The 19,691-nt window shown below is 40.8% G+C and overlaps 2 protein-coding genes across 4 annotated transcripts in view; one reads left to right on the forward strand and one right to left on the reverse strand.

Annotated features, from left to right (window-relative positions):
- LOC108265610 (tight junction protein ZO-2) overlaps positions 1 to 17,803 on the forward strand; it is a 57,629-nt gene extending 39,826 nt beyond the window's left edge. For all 3 annotated transcript variants that reach the window (XM_017468148.2, XM_017468149.3, XM_047155712.2), the window contains exons 8-23: positions 2,649 to 2,760; positions 3,178 to 3,287; positions 3,786 to 3,849; positions 5,354 to 5,504; positions 5,710 to 5,818; positions 7,765 to 7,984; positions 8,123 to 8,301; positions 9,329 to 9,424; positions 11,941 to 12,020; positions 12,243 to 12,453; positions 13,151 to 13,251; positions 13,596 to 13,820; positions 15,248 to 15,400; positions 15,647 to 15,985; positions 16,065 to 16,150; positions 16,582 to 17,803. In XM_017468148.2, coding sequence (XP_017323637.1) covers positions 2,649 to 2,760; positions 3,178 to 3,287; positions 3,786 to 3,849; positions 5,354 to 5,504; positions 5,710 to 5,818; positions 7,765 to 7,984; positions 8,123 to 8,301; positions 9,329 to 9,424; positions 11,941 to 12,020; positions 12,243 to 12,453; positions 13,151 to 13,251; positions 13,596 to 13,820; positions 15,248 to 15,400; positions 15,647 to 15,985; positions 16,065 to 16,150; positions 16,582 to 16,759 — 2,414 coding nt within the window. In that variant the 3' untranslated portion in view covers positions 16,760 to 17,803. The remainder of the gene's footprint in view (positions 1 to 2,648; positions 2,761 to 3,177; positions 3,288 to 3,785; positions 3,850 to 5,353; positions 5,505 to 5,709; positions 5,819 to 7,764; positions 7,985 to 8,122; positions 8,302 to 9,328; positions 9,425 to 11,940; positions 12,021 to 12,242; positions 12,454 to 13,150; positions 13,252 to 13,595; positions 13,821 to 15,247; positions 15,401 to 15,646; positions 15,986 to 16,064; positions 16,151 to 16,581) is intronic.
- pierce1 (piercer of microtubule wall 1) overlaps positions 17,441 to 19,691 on the reverse strand; it is a 3,936-nt gene continuing 1,685 nt past the window's right edge. The window contains exons 2-3 of the mRNA XM_017468150.3: positions 19,167 to 19,245; positions 17,441 to 19,067 (exon numbers count right to left, since the gene is read on the reverse strand). Of these exons, the coding sequence (XP_017323639.1) occupies positions 18,867 to 19,067; positions 19,167 to 19,245 (280 nt within the window). The 3' untranslated portion in view covers positions 17,441 to 18,866. The remainder of the gene's footprint in view (positions 19,068 to 19,166; positions 19,246 to 19,691) is intronic.

Raw genomic sequence — 19,691 nt, forward strand, 5'->3', positions numbered from 1 at the left:
GTGTGTTGACTTATTTTCCTTTTGGTAAATAAAGGCCAGTGGGAGAGGACTATATCTTTTTTATTTATTTATTTTTGTCGATGTTCACAAAAACATGTTTATTACTGCTGCAATTATTAGCAGGAAAGATGATGTAGCATACTCTCATAGTCAAGCAACACTGATGTGAGTACTATACTGTAATATGCTCACTGCAGTGTGTGCTGTTTACCCCAATGTAACATCTAAGCTTTTGTTCTGTGCCTTGACTATGGACTGTGGCTTTCCCCAAATACTCACAAGGAATGTTAGTTTTGGGGTCAGACATGTATTTAAGGGCAAAACAAAGCTTTACGACTTCCTCTTGGTTTTGTTGTAGGGGTGGAAGTCTGATAGGTAGGGCAGAGGTCATGTGACCAATACAGCATAGATTATATATGTGAAGATTACTACTGGTTAAAAATGTCTCTCTATGTTACCTGTATATGGTTAACTGTTTAGAAGATTTTCAGGCAGGTTTTAACCCCTGACCTTTACTAAATAACAGCTGACTTCCAACAGAGGTGATGTGTTTACTTGTAAGCCTCTCAATGTGTAATCCCTAATTACCAGTCTACAACCGATCACATGATTGGATTAATCATCATCTGTGGGTGGGTGGGTGGGTGGGTGTGTGTGTGTGTGTGTGTGTGTGTGTGTGTGTGTGTGTGTGTGTGTTTTCTTACTATTTTCTATGGTGTCTTGTGTGTGCATTTTCTGTCTCTCTGTTAATTATTGAGTGTGTATGCCTGTGGTGTGTGTATGCGAGGGACATGTACAGTAGTGGTGTGATGTAAATAGCCAGACATGACAGATGAGATGGTTTTGGTATGGAGTGACCGTACGGCTCTCTTATCTCTCCCTTCTTGGAAGTTTTTTTTTCTTCTTTTTTTTCTTGTGTGTCCTACAGGCTGCAATTACATCTCCACCCAACAGTTTCGTTTTTACACATCTCTAATTTAAAAAAAAAAAAAAAAAAAAAGCAGTGGACTCATTCTCTCTCATATATGCACACTCATTTAGCAGTTAAAACAGTTATTAAGTTAAATAATTTTCAGTAGGGATGCACCGATCCCATTTTCACGTTTAAATCCAATACGGATATTAAGATATTAACACACTTAAAAAAATAAAAATAAAAAATAAATAAATAAATATCCTAATATACATGTAGGGCCAGTGAGTCAATAAAATATTGTAGGCATATTATCCGACCACTTAGTACACGGGAGTGTGTCTAGTAGCCTGTCAATCATGTTGCTTGCCAATTCAGAATACTCTGCCTCTTACACATTCAGGAAAAACTCCATGAGAAGGCATGACGACGAAACCTTGAGAAGAACCAGAAAGCCCGTCCTCTTCAGGTTTAGGTTTCTGCTAAGTGTGTTTAAAATGATGTTCAGTATGAGAATATAATGAATAAGAGTCCTGGGATGAACACAGGACAGTCTTTATGATTACAGCAGTTGTATTTAGGTACAAGTCTACAATGTCCAGGTGAGATTGTCCCCTGAAGCAAAGGCCTCTCTCTTTCTGGCATAAAGTCAGTCAGTGTATCATGTCGGAACATTTAAAAGCTGCCATTTTAGTACGAGATCTACTTGTACTCAGTATCAGATTGGTGCATCCCTATGGTCACATATTAATGACCGCTACTAGTGGACACATTATTTCTATTTCTGTATTTTCTTATTTAGTGCTCCACTTAGGCCTGCACAGATGCTCTTGGCTGGTATCTATGGCTGTGTGTGTCTGTGTGTGTGTGTGTGTGTCTTGTGCCAAGTAACAGAGTGTGTTTTAGGCACGCTGCACTGGCCACCGCTGGCACTGTGAGGAGCTGAAGAGTTCTCTTAAAGCAGCGGACATGCTCTTAGGTTCACCAGCAGCACCCAGCCACACAGTAACTCCCTCCCTCTCTCTATCTCTGTCTCGCACCCTTTTCCTTCATCTGATCAGTGTCCTTGTGTTTCTCTTTCTGCTTGTCACACAATCACTCTTACCTTGCTTCGTATCTCTGGATTGAATATCGTACCTAACTCCTCTGGTCCGAATATCTGCTTCATATCGGTGCCGTTTGTTAACCCGTCTCTAATTAACAGGAATTTTCTGAACTACCCTGGAAAAAGTAGAGCTTTACTATATGATACATGGAGATTGCCTGGAACAAAATAGCTCTGCTGTCCAAGACAGTTCACTGTATATGTCTGTGTCTCTCACACGTCTCCTCAGCGGGATAACGGGTGTCCTGTTTCATCAGACCGGCCTTTCTTACACACACACCTCTCTCTCACACACACACGCACTTTCTCCCTGCTCTGCCTCTTTGTAACTCATTTAAGGTTCAATACTGATGAAACTTTACTGCCATTTTCCACGTTTTTGATTATTCTTTCCCCAAAACATCACGAGTGGCATTGGATGTGCTGGCAAAGCTGCCGTCCTGGTTTCTCATCTTCCAGCGTGTTATGACGAGGCAGATCTTGGCACATTAACACAAAGTGAATAACTCTTAAGAGCTGTGTGTGGGAGCGGGAACGCTAAACTCTCTCTCGGGGGTCGTCTGGTGGAGGGTTTTAGAATGCTAGTACTTATGAAATACATCTGACTCTCTCATCTGTGTTTGCTTTCAGATGTCTCTGAAATGGAATCGTACAGATCGTATTCACCACAAGATGACCAAAGGTCGCGGCAGTCCGACATTTCCTCCCATTCCTCCAACGAGCTGCCACGAGAGAGTACCAGGTATGCTCATTGTTAGGACTTGAAGCCAAGGGCTCACCACAACCCACTATTCCAAACAAACAAACAAACAAATAACTATGAACCCCCAAGATCCCCCACTTATCTCCTACCTCCTGTGTAGCGTAGACTGGCTTCAAAAGGTTCTTCAAGGGTACTTTGGATAGTTAAATGTTCATATATTATGTTGAATTCTCGATTTTGATTGGGCAGGAAGTGTTGATTTTCAGGTACACAAGGGAGTTTTACTTATTACACCAGTTATTAGTAGGCAGTGATTATCTAATGTTGCCCTGAAACAGATTTTCTACCCTTTTTCCTCAATTAAACTTTAAATCTTTTTAAATCGCTGCTTCTGAAACCTTTCTATTTATTCAGGAGATTAATCTTCTGGGCAAATGTTTCTACTTTTGTTTCCAGAGAAGAGCCCCAGAACAGGCTGGCCAAGACACCATTGTCTCCTTACAAGGTCGGAGAAGAGCCACCTGCAGTGCAGATAGAGCATGAAGATCCACCAGAGGAGCCTCCAGGTACATCCCTTTTCTATTAACACAACACCATGAACAATATATATGTGTCTGCTTTTTCAACTCTCTCAAGCTGCAGTTATTGCCGCCATGAACTTAAATCTTATATAAATATATTAAACATTCTGTGGTCTCATTTCTGTCCTTTCCCGATTTGTTGGGTCTTTTTTATTTTGCCCCTGAGATGTCATTACTAATCATTATGCACTCTGACACGCCCACAAAGTTCTGAACAAGGAGAACGAAATTATACTTACTGAATCTGCTGCTGTTAAATGCTTATACATTCTTTAATTAGCTTACAAAGGGTGCATTTTGGGTAAATCCTTTTAGACTCTCTTCTTAATACTACAGATTTTAAAGTGCATGTCCTTTGTTGAAATGTTCACAAGTGTCTGGGTTTGTATATATGTATCCCAGGCCAAGTCACTTATAGCTGAAGGAGAAACGATGTATGTCAGGCCAAAACTAAATGACATCATCATGTGTATTGATTTCCAGCACCAATCAGAAAAACACCCAAAATTCTGCTGCGACCAAGCCCTGAGGATGAGGAGATGTATGGGTGAGTACTCTAGGTGTATTGTATAGACTCACTGACTCATACGTGGATATACACTTGAGGTGTATTTGTTTTTTGGGGTTTTTTTATTTTATTTTAAATACCATCTCATCTGCTTCCCACCCACTACCAATCCTGATCCTGCGTGACCATGTCCACTCCCTAAAACACTCGTGATCAATCTCTCCTTCTCCCATCACACTCAAGTCTAATCCCACATCCCATATTGCAAGGACTGTCTTGACCAATCCCACCTGCTCTGGAAGACACACTTGACCAATCCCAGCCTCTCCAGCAGACACTGTAAACCCAATTCCGCCTGCTCTCAAAGATACTCTTTCGTTGGGTCTCGCTCCCGGTCCTGACACACACGTCTAATACAGAGACACATCCTGGCAAGAATGCATACAAAAATACATGTACGTAAATCTCACCCCAATATATACATAGCTAAACACATACTCACTAGCAAGTCCCAGTAATGTAAAAACCCTGTTAAATTAGCATGAAGTTTAATAAATAATCTCTTTCTTCCTCACACGTGCATGGGAAGGTTTATTGTTGTGCCTAATGCTTGCTGATTGAAAACCTTTATCTCAGAGTCAGAGCTCTTTACATTTAATGAGTTTCTCCCCGGTACAAGTGATTAACACATGCTAACGGTTCGGAAATTTTTCCACGATAGAAACAAGAACTGGCCTAAAAAGGAACAAACAGGACGTGGGTTTCTTTTTCTAGCACCCAAATGTGTCATCGTCACAGAACACTGTGACACCGTTAAATGAAAATTTCTTTAGTTAACTAGCTACAGTGAATGGTAAAGGGCTCACCAAAGAGTTTCCAAATTTCCAAATTTTGTTTTATAATCTCCATCAAAAATATATCCCATGCTAGTAAAATAGGTTAGGGTCTAAGAATAGCATGAAGCTAAACCCTGTTAGATATATAGATAATATATCCGCAAGTTAGTACAGCAGTAAAACAGATCCAAGTCGAGGGTTGTTTAACATATTAAAAGGCTCTCTAAACGTGACTGCCCTAATGCTCCGATAATGAATGAAAGCATTTATGTTGATTTGTCTCATAAAGACACCTGAAACATTTGTGCAGGTTGAGAGAATAAAAATCGCACAATGTTGCATGTATGTGTAACTACTTGGTAATGAACAGTGTTTCTATCCATGCTGCTGAGTACCAGTAGGTTCTGATAGCTGAACACATAAGAAAACCATACGTCTTAGTACTGGACCAATGGAAAAAGCAGTATAGTGTGAAAAAGTCTACACATTTGTATTGATTATAAAAAGTGTTCTATCTTGGTTCAGTCTTATGTTCAGTGTGGTATAAACAGACTGATGCATGTAGATGATCTAGTACTATCTTTGTAATCTTCTGTCTTTGATGCGTACATGTATGTGTAAAAGTACTTGATAGAGTCGCATGATGAAGTCCTTGATAATGGCCTAATCCTTCACCCCCTTTCTCCCTCTTTCTCTCTCTCCCTCAGGCCAAATACTATGATGGTGAGCTTCCAGAAAGGGGAGAGCGTTGGCTTGCGGCTCGCAGGAGGGAACGATGTGGGCATCTTCATCGCCGGTGTTCAGGAGGGCAGCCCTGCAGAGGAGGAGGGCCTTCGTGTTGGGGACCAGATCATGAAGGTACAACTGCAGCTCTCAAATAAGCAATAGAAATAACCACCTAAGAGACTAAATCCGACATCTTTTGCTATCCAGTCAGTCCAACTCCTTAAATCAATAATGCAAACATACTGTAAAGCACCCACTGACACAAGCATGACCAGATGCATATTTTTCAACCACTTTGTGTGTTTTGTATAAAACCAGTTGTGATCTTCACCTGCAGGTGAATAATGTAGACTTTCGAGGAATCGTACGTGAGGAGGCAGTGCTCTTCCTGTTGGAGCTCCCCAGAGGAGACATCATCACTATACTGGCACAGAGCAAAGCTGATGGTGAGTCTTCCGCCTTCCTCATATAGACGCTGTTACACAATATCAGTAAAAATGCTAGGATGTGACCGATATGAAAACGTGTTAAGAAAAATAGGATGTTTTTATTTAACTTCCCAACACTGGGGCAATACAGTGAGAAGTAATACCAGTTATTTACCCTTTCCTTAAGGTTTAATGGAATCCAGAATTAAGCTCTATTCACTATAGCATTATGAATGACCTTAAAGTTAATTCAAGTGTAAGCATAACAGATGGATGCTCGGTCAGCTTATCCTTCAAACTGTCAGCACGATTTCTTTACAGGAGAACACATCGATATTAACAAAACATATTGGTATTATTTCATTACTTCTTCAACTCGAAATACATCCAACACACATTACGACCGTATGACCTCGATTTAGTGTCATTAAGCGCATAGTTAACTGTGGGTGCATGATATAAAAAAAATGAATGCAAACTAATAGGATGTACTGGATCAAACGTCTGATGTGTGTAAGAGTTATGACAAGACCACCAGCTTGTTCCCCAAAGGCACAAACCAGTGTGACCCAGTTCTGGCTTCTCCAAGACTGCCCTTTATGTGTGCATGTGTAATATGCATGTGCACTCGATTCTCTTCTCTGTCTTTCAAACATATTTTCAGATACACAACTAAATCTTCAGTAGTGAAATATTGAACAGTTCTGGCTTCTGTTACTGCGCGAGTACGGCTCCCTCAGTATAGGTGTGCGTGTGTTTATGGGAGAAATTCCTAAGCAAGCATGACCGATTTAAGAGCAGCCCAGGCTGTTTGTTTAATATCTAATCAGGTGCGTAGTCACCCCTGTCTAATGCCTGTGTGGTTCATGGTTAGTTATTGGATTTGGAGTCCAACCAGAGTCTCACAGCATCCTATCAGGATGAACAGCACTGACCTTTTCTGTCAGCTCCTGCTTTCTTTTTCTTTCTCTCTCACCAGGTCTCTCTGCCTGCTTGCTGTGAGATAAAACTTCTGAAGGTTTTGTAGACAGATAAAGAAATCGTGACAAACCAGAGTTCTGCTTTTAGACATTTATTACACATTTTTACTTCTCCTCTACAGTATATATGAGGATGAAAGAGTTGTAAAAAGAATCATATATTTTCAATGAGGTTGCAAACTGCTCATGTTGTAGTCCTGTCTGCTTGCCACTGTTTTGTCTTGTATGTATCTTGTAGGTAATAAGGGCATTATATTTTGTCCTGTCGTGTACTGTACATCAGGGGTCTCAGGATGAATTGCACTGTTTATCAGATTTAATTCAAATCTTTTAAAGCCAACAAATTCATGTATGGCAGCTTGGGAAAACCCATCGGATGTCTCGGTGTGTGATTTTGATGAACAGCCAGTTGGGTTTTGGCCAAAATTGGATGTTTCTGCCAATAATATACTTTGGCCCCTTATATATTGAAGAAACTTTTGGAAATACAGAAATGTTTATTTATTTTTTTAAAACTTGCTTAGGTTTTCTGCAAAGATAATGCTGGGTAAAGAGGCAAGTTTCACAAGCACAGTGGTAAAAATAATAAGTCTGCCTAAAGTTGAAATGAACATAAATCACGAATCAGTTTGTAGTCCTATGCCAGCTGTTAGAATGTCCGTCATGCTTCTATGCCACATTTGGAAAGAAATCTTTAAATGTAGGTATTTCTTTTCACTTTTGAGTCTAAACATACTATAAAATGCTAGAACTTTACTTGTGGTTGAGATACGTGTAAAGGAGAACCATTTTCAGTTCAGGACAGTATTTGTCAGAACTTTATATTGAAGGAAACGAGCATTCCCCATGTTAAGGGTCCTTGGCCACCACACATACATGAACGTCCCATACATAAATGATCCCAAGATCCCATATTCTACTTTTAGTCACCTAATGTTCACAAAAACTAGGATGGTGTTAAAAGTGCCTCTATTTGTGTCCTAGTTTACAAAGACATCCTCCTGTCTGGACGAGGAGACTCCTTCTTTATACGGACTCACTTTGACTATGAGAAGGAACAGCCGCAGTGCCTGGCTTTTTCTCGAGGGGACATCTTCAAAGTGGTGGACACACTGTATGACGGCAAGCTGGGAAACTGGCTGGCTATCCGTATGGGCAAAGACAACCAGCTGCTGGAGAAGGGCATCATTCCCAACAAGAGCAGGTGAGCCATGTGCTGGAAAGACACACAGACTACTGTACCAGTGTGGAATGTATTTTTAATCATTGGGTTTTGGGTGAGAATAGGAAACCCCTTTTAACCCACTCACCTTTTCTCTGTCTCCTGCCTCTCCCCGTGCAGAGCTGAGCAGATGACTAATGTCCAGCACACTCCTAAAACTTCCACCAGCGACAGAGCTGACTTCTGGAGGCTCCGTGGCCAGAGAGCAGCTAAGAAGAAGGACTTGCGCAAGACCCGAGAAGATATGAGCCTCGTCTCCACTCGCTTCCCTGCCTACGAACGGGTGGTGCTCAGAGAGGGTAGGATTCTCAGACACAGACAGAAAGAGAGGCAGCCATCGTGAAACAGAGACAGTAGGATATTGGAACGTGTGAATAGCTCACAGGTCTGTGGAAAATAATTAAACTGTGAAAGACTGATACAAAGTGGCATTTGTGAGGCAGTAGGTGCAGGAGCTGGTGCTGATTAAACATTTAACAACCTCGTTACAGCCAGAACCATTCGGCGACAAACCCTGAGGGCAGAACTGACGCATAGAGAGTGTCTCATTCTCCCCATTAACAATACACTAATGCAGGGAGTGAGAAAGAGAGAGAGAGAATGATTTACTTACAGATTAGGATCTGCACATGGGCACATAACTGCCCGCCCAAATCAACAACATAAATAGTATACACTAACTGCAATTAGCATGATTCATTTGCCAATATGGTTAATAAAAGTAAATTTTATATCCCGACTCCTCCATCACCGAGAGATTTTTAATCATCACATAGGTTCAGCTGTGCAATCACTTTGTTGCTGTACTTAAGTCTATTTTTAAGCATTGTTACTTCACTTTTGTCTTTTCCATTTAACATTTAACATACATTCTACTTTCTATTCACTACATTTTCATACACTACATCTCTACACTTATTGTGACGGCTAGCTAATTGCCTTCAGCTAGTTTGTACAGTATCAGAGTTATTATCATGCTAGCTAACATTTAAAAGATTAGAAATAAAGTTGTTGTTAGTTAGCCTTAGGTATTATTGGTTCTTTGGTGAAACGGGCACTAATTTACAGTTTCTATAAGCAATGTGTTGATTTGAGGCTGATGTCATTTTCTTTTCCTGTACTTTTACTTTCACACTTTTTTTTTTTATAAGTAATGAATAAAGAATTTAAGGCTGTATTTCAACTATTAACAGAGGACTTATTTAGATAAGTAATTGCACAGGATTGACCGGGAGTCCTACTGTGCTGTATGAGTGGAGTGTCAGGTTTCTAATGTTTTATAATTATATGTTTTTTCTCTAACCTCTCTCTGTCTATGTGCTGTAGCTGGGTTCAGGAGGCCCGTGGTTCTGTTCGGTCCTATAGCCGACGCTGCCAGTGAAAAACTGGCCACAGAGTTGCCGGAGGAGTTCGTCGTTGCCAGTGAGTAGAGCCACGTAGATTTAAAAACCTCCCTCAGTGTGACAGTTGATCATATTCAACTTAGAGAGGGCATTTATTGAGGATACAGGTAGCCATTAGGAGAGCAGTAGTTTTGTTCAGCTATTCTTACTCGGGGATAAAATGCACACAAAGGTGGTGCATTGATGCTATAGAAACACTGTCTTTGCACTGATTGTTTAAAGAAGCAGTATTTAATTTTTGGACATCCACATCCTCTAATGCAGGGGTGTCCAATCTTATCCGGAAAGGGTTTTCATTCTAACCAAGCAGAAGCCACGCCTGAGTCTATTGAAAGCCATTTGATTAAACCGGTGGAATCAGGTGTGGCTCCTGCTTGATTGGAATGAAAACCTGCACCCACACCAGCCCTTTGTGCATAAGGCTGGACACCCTTCCTCTAGTGAAACTTCATATGCTTTGTGAATTGTCTTTTGAGGAACAAATAGCTGAGCACTCAATTAAATGGTTTAATACTGAGTTGTCTATCAAATTATAACCCACACTTTGAAAGCAGAGCATGTCAGTACACACTTTTATGCAAATACATATACAAAAAGGAAACACGACTTTAAAATACAATCAATGCTATTTACTTATTCCTTAAACCTCTGTGTATTTTACCCCTAATGGATGTTTAAGCATTGCATTTTAAGTCAACAAATAGTTTCACCCTTCAATTGAAAAAAAAAACCCCATAGGATAAGAAACAGAAGAAAGAAACAAAACAATAATACCCAAATAATCCTCAATAATACCCAAATAATACTCAATAATACTCAATAATACCCAATAATACCAAGCTGGGAAATTTTAAGCCAGTTGTTGACCTGCATTATTGGAGCTCACAAGCCCTTTGTAAAGTGACGAGGTGATCCGCCAAGGTCTGCGTTTCCAGAGGAGCCACAAGAAATGCACATTTGGATGTACTTGCCAATCATTTGCAAAATCACCATGAACTCAGGTACTCAAAACCACCTTGCAGCATTCTCAAAAAAAAAAAAAAAAACACTCCTCCACGACCTAGTCAACCGACAGGCTTCAGAAAAAACTCAGTCTCCCTTGCCGAGCAGAAGTCCCTCCGTTCACACGGGAACTTTCTTTTCCTTGTAGTTTCAAGTCAGACGGAAGGAAAACTTTTCCCGGTTTGCTGAATAAGTCCACACAAACTGCAACAAAAGTAGCGTTTCTTCGGGTTTGCTATGTCTTGCACTAACGTCCAGGCTTAAGCAAGGCTAACTAAGGAAATAGCGAGATTCTTGACCTGTCTTACACCGTTCCCTATCCCTCGTTACTCTTTCTCTTCCACCCCAAAGAAAACACTTTGCGGTACTCCTTCATCTCTTCACCCCCTCCCCAAAGCAAAAGTACAAAATCCCAAAGCAAAGAAAAAGCCTAAAACCAAGAAAAATGGCAATGTCCTGTTTCTTTCCTCAAAATAAAAAAAGGCCGCTCTCCCTCCTTTTTCAATGCAAACTCCCTCCCCCCCAAAAAACATGAAGCTCCGCCCTTTCCTGCCAATCTAAACAGTCCTCTTTACCCATTGGTCAAGCAATTAATAAACCCCCCCCCCCCACCACCACCACCACCAAACACTGCAGGCGTGAGTGAGGATTTAGCACTTTTAACCTCTTAAACAAGACAATTTACAACGATTTACAGTAGTGAGTAATTCCGGATCTTTGAATCTCGTTCAGTAAGATGAACGAATCTTTTTTCGAGTCATTTTCGTTCATTTCAGCAGAATATAATTAAAATGTGACTGGCACCCTGTCCAGGGTGTACCCTGCCCTGTGCCTGATGTTGTCTGGGACCCTGAAGAAGGAGTAAGCGGTAGAAGATGGATGGATGGATGGATGGATAATTAAAATGTTGCATGTTAAATTCCCCAACACATCTAGTACTTGCGCAAACATTAATCACATTTTGAATAAAAAATAAACTTTAGGCTAATGCAACCAAGGCCGAATTATGAGAAACAGAAATGATTACTTAATAGCTTAGCTGGGTCTTTAGACTATTCAGTCTGTTAGTTCACCTCCTGATCCGAGTCGTTGGACTCGAGACGTGGACTAATCATTTCTGTTTCCTATACAGAACCTACGGGGATGTTGCAGCGCATGCGCGGTCAAAAATGAACGAATCGTTCATGAACAACACCACAAATTTACAGAGAAAAGAAAAAAAAGCATTACCTCCATGTTAGTGAACAACACTTTTACACATGAACACTGTCATTTCAGTGACATAAATTCAACCCACATAGTAGTGTGAATTTTACAGGGCATATATGGAGAAACTATCCAGATCCATTGTATACCAATATTTTTTTAAAAGGTATTTTTAATTATGTGATTATCACAGAGCTATAAACACTTAACTTTACAAACTGTGCCGTTAAGTTAAAGGGGAAAAATCACTCCCTTAAATATTTCATACATAAACCCCATAGCTAGGAAGACCGACTTCTGATATTTCAGTGACTCTTTTTATTTCAGAAACAGAACCTAAAGATGCAGGGTCAGAGAAGTCTAGCGGAGTGGTGCGTCTCAACACCATCCGACAGATCATTGAACAGGTAATATATATGCACAGAGAACCTTGCATCACATGCACCTTAGCTGTAAAATAAACTCGCCATGAAAGTTATGTTTAGAGTATTCACATCATTTTCATGCTTCTTACACAAATGACATTTTAAAGTCCTTGATTTCTAATATAACTAAGAGTTTATCATCACTGAATCCAAATATCGGTGTGTTCTGTACCTTTTTTTTCCTCTGGTTCCTGCTGTCCCCAGGATAAACATGCTCTGCTGGACGTGACCCCCAAGGCGGTGGACACACTAAACTACACGCAGTGGTACCCCATCGTCATCTTCTTTAATCCAGACAGTAAGCATGGGGTGAAGACCATAAGGCAGAGGATCATCCCTAACTCAAGCCGCAGTGCCCGCAAACTCTATGACCAGGCCATCAAGCTCAGGAAATCCTGCTCACACCTCTTCACCGGTGAGTGTGTATATATATATATATATATATATATATATATGAAGACTTTCCAGTGTCAGCAAACGTAGTTACTGCTTTACAGTTACAAAGCACTGACACCTGTGGCTCCTTTAAGAAAAAATTTAATAAATGAATTAATGTCTCCTCACAGAAAACAATTACAAACATAAAAAAAATCTATTTAAGTGCAGCGTCCACCATACAAGTTCCTGTGTAAGTTGCTTCTGAAACGATAACGTATTAGAATGAGCTCCTTAATATAAACCTGTGATTTGACTTCGAGTCGACATTATGTGTAAATTAATCAACACCTTGTGACCAATCAGAAGCGAGAATAAACAGCATTATTGTATAAGGTGTAATAACCACAATTCTCTACATTTTATTACAGCAAATCTGTAATGCAGTTAATATTTTAGAGCAGTACTGAACTACTGAGCTTCATCTCCATTGGATATTAGTTTGTTTCTGATAGCTATCCATGCATGTTTCAGATAATTAGTGATTTTTGCAGTCCATGGAGATGCGGTTTATTAATTGGTCAGTAGGTGAACCTGCAGAACAAGGTTTTCAGATCGAAATGTCTTGATTTTCTCTCTCTCTCTCTCTCTCTCTCTCACACACACACACACACTCTCTCTCTCACACACTCTCTCTCTCTCTATCTCACTCTCTGCTTGTTTCTCTACTGTGCTAGTTGTTATTGATCTGAACGCAGCCAATGATGCATGGTACGGCAGTGTGAAAGACTGCATTCGGCAGCAGCAGACCCAGGCAGTGTGGGTCTCAGAGGGGAAGGTAAACACCACACATTGTGTTTCTCCATCATCATTCAGTTCTCCATCTTATACTTTCAGTATCCCTTCTTTCATATCTCCATTTAACTCGAATTGGTGGTGTTAGTATATTTTCTCCATCACTGCATGCCTACTTACTACTAATTCATTCGTCATATTAGACCTCTTCCGTTTCTTTCTGTGCTGTTTACTGTTCATCTTTCTTTGATTGTTCTCTACAGCTTTGTTTTTGTTTCTGTGTGTATGTGTGTGTGTGTGTGTGTGTGTGTTTTTGTTTGTTTGTTTGTTTTTTGGGTTTTTTTGCGCTCCTGTCTGTACCCAAGATCCATCATGTGTCTCTTTTAGCTGGCCGGGACAGCTGAGGGAGACCTTGATCTCCACGATGACCGCATGTCGTATCTTTCGGCGATGAGCGCCGACTATCTGAGCATGGACAGCCGTGTGACCAGCGACTACGATGACACGGCTGACGAGGGAGGAGCCTATACGGATAATGAGCCTGAAGAAACGCTGGAGCGTCAGAGAATATCAGCCATCAGCAGATCCTCTGAGCCGGTCATGCCAGAGGAGGTCAGAGACTACACACACACACACACACACACACAAAATACACAAATGTTTATCTATAATTATCATTGCATACTCTGAGGCAGATTCAAGAACACAAAACACCACACACTCAGACAGCTTTTATGACTGCGTAATCAGTATTGACTAAAGAAGTTAAAAGGCACGCAGGCCATCAGTTCTATATAGATTTTTATAAACTGACGTCGTTTAAATTTTTTTTGTTTCCATATTTTAATTCAAAAAGTGGAACTTTCATATATTCTAGATTCATTGCACATAAAGAGAAGTATTTCAAGCCTTTTCTGTTTTAAAGTATGTTAATTTATGCCCTCAATACTTGGCCGGGGCTTCTTTTACACAAATTACTGCATCAATGCGGCGTGGCATGGAGGTAATCTACCTGTGGCACTGCTGAGGTGTTCTGGAAGCCCAGGTTGCTTTGATAGCGGCCTTCAGCTTGTCTGTATTGATGGGTGTGGTGCGTTTCATAGATTCTCAATGGGGTTCAGGTCAGGTGAGTTGGCTGGCCAATCAAGCATAGTAATACCATGGTCAGCAAACCAGTTACTAGTAGTTTTGGCACTGTGGGCAGGTGCCAAGTCTTGCTGGAAAAGATAATCAGCATCTCCATAAAGCTTGACAGCAGATGGAAGCTCAAATAATATACATGAACACAGTCTCTTCTGCCCCCTACTGTGTAATGTTTGTAATTCCCAACATTCCCAACTAATAGCCTGACAGTATGCCTAGATATGCTGCACTATCATGCATTCATAGAATGGCTTTATTATCTCTAAACAGCCTCTGTGGCAGGGCTTTTCACTTAAAATGTGCAAAAATCATTTGCTTACAAAAATATGGATAAACATATAGCATTAACAGTTACCTTTTAATGCTTAAACATTAGAGATGGCTATGAGTAAGACCATTTGAAGTGATGATGCTTTGTTTCACAGTGGCACTTCATGTTGCCACTTGATTAGCGCCATGGATTCTGAACAGAAGGGACATGTTTTGAATTTGAAGCAGGAAAAGCACTTCGTTAAACAAACTATGTTGTCAGTTCCCTAATTCAACCAGAGAGGGTAAATAGTATGGAAAACCTATGAAAATCTGTTGACATAAATGCATGTTTAGAAAAGTAGAGTTTCTATGACCTGTTTTTGATGCATTTATAGGCTGTGCTATAGTATTTTTTTAAAATTGGTCAGTTTGGCTCAATGAAAAAAATTAGTTGGGTCTGAATTTGGAGTGCAGTTGATGACCCCTGCTGTACAGTCATCATTTGTGTGTGTGTGTGTGTGTGTGTGTGTGTGTGTGTGTGTGTGTGTGTGTATGAGAGAGAGTCCAATTGTGAGAGTCAGCGTGAATCCTTATAAACACCAGAGCATCCCTGAGTAGTATGTGATCTTGTGCTTGCCCTGTAGATCCTCAGGAAGTCCAGCCCAGAGATCCGCTTCAACTCCCGCGTATGGGTAGTGAGCAGAGAATCGCCGGTTGAAACCAGCCCTCCTGTAATGTCCACCTTTCTCCCTGAGCCACCCAAGATCCTCCGCTCAGCCAGCCCTGCAGTCATCCAGGTGTGCCATGTGTCCCATAGAGCAAGTACACCAAAGGAAGTGTGGCAATATTTTCTTTTTAATGTAAATATAACAAAAACAAAAATGAATGAAGCTCCAGGAAGGTAATTTTTTGGGTCAGTGGATGATAAGGCTTTAGTATATTAAAATTTCGGACATAATTTTTTTTATATTTGTTAGAAAGGGACTTACCCTGACTTACCATGAGCTTTACTGACTCTGATGAAGGGTGTATTTTTCTCTCAGGTGAAACCATTGGCTCAAGGCGAGACCCCACACGGACACTTCACCCAACCACGAGATCCAAATGCCAGCAACCCTGCCAACATCGAGCACCATCACATCCAAAACCCGCCCAGTATCACCAAACCTCTTCCACCTCCTGTAGCACTGAAACCCACTTCCGTGCCCCGAGCCACCAGAGGCCTGATGGACAGCCCAATCAAGGACCGAGAGCGGCCAGAGCGGAGCCCTGAGGACCCTTCCCAGAAATCCTTTCTGGGCAAGCTGAAAGCCTTTGAGAAGATGGACCAATTCGCAAGAGCACAAAGGGTTCTGGAAATACAGCAGGCCCAGGATGCCAGGGTAATGAGCATGTGTGAAAGTGAAGTTTGCTGTTGATGTGAATTGAAATATGAAATACGATTAATACTCTGTTTGTTAGTTGGAGATTGCTCAGAAGCACCCAGACATCTATGCTGTCCCAATAAAATCCCCGAAACTGGACCACAGCAGACCACAGCCTATTGGGTAAGAGCACTATTTCCCCTCAGGAGTAAGAAATGTTTCCATGGCCCAAAAAAGAAACCTGCTTGGAGACCACTCATTCCAGTAACTGTCCCTGATCTGCTAGAAAAAGCATAGACAGCACAGATACCAGTGGACAGTTGTTGTTGTGCCAAGCCAAGGCTTAACTTGTTCTGCCAGTAGCATGATCTATCCACCGAAATTAGTTTCTCCTCCATTTTCTGGAACATCAGTGTGAATAACTGAAGCCCAGCCCCTAATCGTCTTCTATTGGCATTCTGTCACTCTGGGGAACTTTTTTTTTAATCCAAACCACTGCTATATGCTGTCAACTTATTTGAGTGTCAAGAGATACAGTACGTTGTTGATGGATGCTAAAAAGTCATAGTGATTGCAGCCTATCGTCACGTCTAACCCTGTATCTCTTTGTACAGATCCAGCGCGAGGCCGGAACCTCAGACTCCTCCCTCTAAAGTGCCCTACTCAGACAGTATTTCAGCCTGCCCCAGCAAAGATGACACGGTTGAGGAAGAGTACCGGCAGCGGTCAGCAGACCCGACCAAACACGGCTACTATCAGAACAAACAAGAATATCAGGACACAGAGCTGTAGAGCTTGTCTGCTCGAGCTCCACATACTGTTCCACCATTCCACCACCAGGGCTTCCAACAGCTGCTCACGCCCAAGCCTTTCTGCTGATTTCTTTTCCTGATCTTTTTGTATTTTATTTATTTCAGATTTAACTCCATGTGAACAGGATGGCATATTTGTTACAAATATATATCTGTATATATGCCAGTTCATTTTTTCCTTTGTTTGGAAAGGAGGAGCCATTTCTTTTTCTTGCCTATGCAACCAGTTTGGGTTTTTTTTCAGAGCTGCTGAAACTTCTTGCCATGACTCTTTGTCTTTTGCTACATGACAACCTTAAGCCTGGTGTGTGCTACAGGCCAGATTTTTGTTGTTGTTGTTGTTAGTTTATTTTGTGAGCCCAATGAAGCAAAATGTCTGCAGAATGGTCTGAAAAGGCCACTCTTTGGAGTGTATACACTTCTCAGCCTTTGCATTCCGTCACTTCTGATCACTTGAGTGTACGATTATATAATACAATACACTGGAGTTTGTTACAATGTTTTGAAGTGCCTTTTTCTTTCTGACTAATACAGAGGTGTGGGGACTTGACAATCCAGACCGCTGGACAATAAATATTATTCTGCTGCTCACAAGCTTCAAGGGCAAACAGGGAAAAGACGACACCAAAACCCTTAATACTGTAATACTGTTCACCTGCCACCCCCGTCTTTTACTGTTCGCAACAGCCAGGAGTAATGAAGTCTGTTCAGTCGTATTTCCCACAGCCTGGCTCAGGTTTGTGTGTGCGCATGTGTGTGTGTGTGAGAGAGAGAGAGGGAAAGAGTGTTTGTCTACTGAGTTTGCTATACGTCGCTATACGTTGTTTTTATTCCTCACAGCATTTCATTTTCTTTCTATACTTCATTCTTTGTTGGTCTGCTGTACCTTCATATGTTGGTTGATAAGTGCTTTTATAATTCATGAACAATGTTTTGATGGCCTCCAGTTTGTGTACATATTATACAGTAAATGCGTGCACTGACTGGACTTTAACACCAAATAAAACAAATCTACTGAACTACAGCTCCTGGAATCTTGATTCTTTTCATTAAGGGTGTTTGAACGTCTAGATCTAACGGATTATTTCAAACCGAGCATCAAGCCCAAATGGTGTAAATGACCTAGAATGGTTAGGCCGTCCCTCTCTGTTAAAGAAAAAATACATTTAAAAAAAAAAAAAAAAAAAAAAAAAGGCCCAAATTGTTGCAAGGAGATGTTTTTAAAGTACAAGAGCATGACTAGTGGTCATAAGTAAAAGTAAAGTGAATGTATGAGGTCCTACTAAGGCTAATATTTAAGCCCACTTCATTGACATCTCTATAACAAGGCAGGCAATCATCTATTCAGTGTGTATCTGTGCTCAAATTTAAAAGTTTCTTCAATTTGATCATTCAATTGAAAAATCTAATTGGAAAAGGCCTGACTCTTGATTGGGCAGCACACAACATATATTTGCCCTACAGTCTAAAGTTGTGAGTGCAAATCCCAGCACTGCCAAGTTCCCACGGCTGGGCCCTCGAGCAAGGCCCTTAACCCAGAAATGCTCAGTTACATAAGTGAGATAACTCGCTCTGTATAAGGGCGTCTTCCAAATGCCGTAAATGTAAAGCATTGTTTGACCTAATCAAGTTTTTTAGCTACAGGTTTAACTGTTCTACCTTCCTGTCTTTAACAAAGCATCAGTAAGAGTTCCACTAGGATCCTTTAAGTGACCAGTTAATACCATAAACACAAGCATGTAGGTCTTCAGTGTTTAATATTTGTCCTAATTGAATTGTTATTCTCACATTTTTCTGTCTGTTTTGTCTAGGGCACTAACACTGAGTAAACTGTTCAAGAACTTTTACTGGCCATGTCCATTCATAAGAAATCAGACCCATACTTTTAATTTGATGACTTTTAAGCGGTAGGGTTGTTCGAGTATTACCCTGGAGAATACTAGAGCTGTGAGACGGCAACGCTACCTGTTCCGCCACCGTGCTGCTTTTCGGAAAGATGTAATAAGGTGGCCGACGTGTTTTGTGTACAAGTTAACCTCATTAAAATGGCATTGTTATTAATTACAGGGCAAAACAATGCATTAGTCTCAAGACACGTTAGTCTCAGCTTGTTCGTTTCCTCCAGGGTGGTATAAACGATGAAAGGTGATTCTGTCGTCGCGCATGTTGATGGTATTTGGCCCGGTGATTTGACTCTTCTCCAGCGATGTGTTGAAGCCTGTATCTCGGAACATTCCACTTTTCAGGAGGAGGTCTGAAAACTTGTGCCAGCTTCCATGAAAGGTTGTCTGAAATAAAAGATAAATGATCGATAAGAGTGACAAGACACACTTGTTTAGAATTAGGAAACAAAAATATATATTCTACAGTACACTCAGGATAGGTACCGGCATTTCATGGACTGTAGGTTTTTTGCTGCCGTATATCTGGTTGGTTGTTTGGTACAGCGGGTGGGCCATCTTCATACTGTAACGGAAAATAACGTGAGCGAGTTATGAGGATTTTCACCGTTACCCAGTGTTGCACTTTTTTTTGTTGTTGTTGTTGCACTGTTTGGGAGCCCAAAGATGACTAAGAAACAGATGACATGAGGATGTTATCTGTAAATCTTCAATGCTAGCATGCAGACACTAAAATTTCTTAGGCTAAATACAGTATTATAACATTATCAAATTTCTAACTATTAATAATTCTACAAGAATCAATATCAGGGCTTGATTGTACTTCTAAACTAAACGGACTGTTTATCGATCCAGGTCAATTAGTAATGTAAAGCAGCAACTTTTACTGGTATTCATGACATGTTGTCAGTGGGGAACCTCAAGGTAAAATTTGGTCGGATGTTGCCTCCCTGATATTTAACTTTTATTATATACCCTTAAGAAAATATTACATAAACGTCATCATGTTTT

The sequence above is a fragment of the Ictalurus punctatus genome, chromosome 5 (assembly GCF_001660625.3).
Source record: "Ictalurus punctatus breed USDA103 chromosome 5, Coco_2.0, whole genome shotgun sequence".
In the NCBI taxonomy this organism is placed as follows: Eukaryota; Metazoa; Chordata; class Actinopteri; order Siluriformes; family Ictaluridae; genus Ictalurus; species Ictalurus punctatus.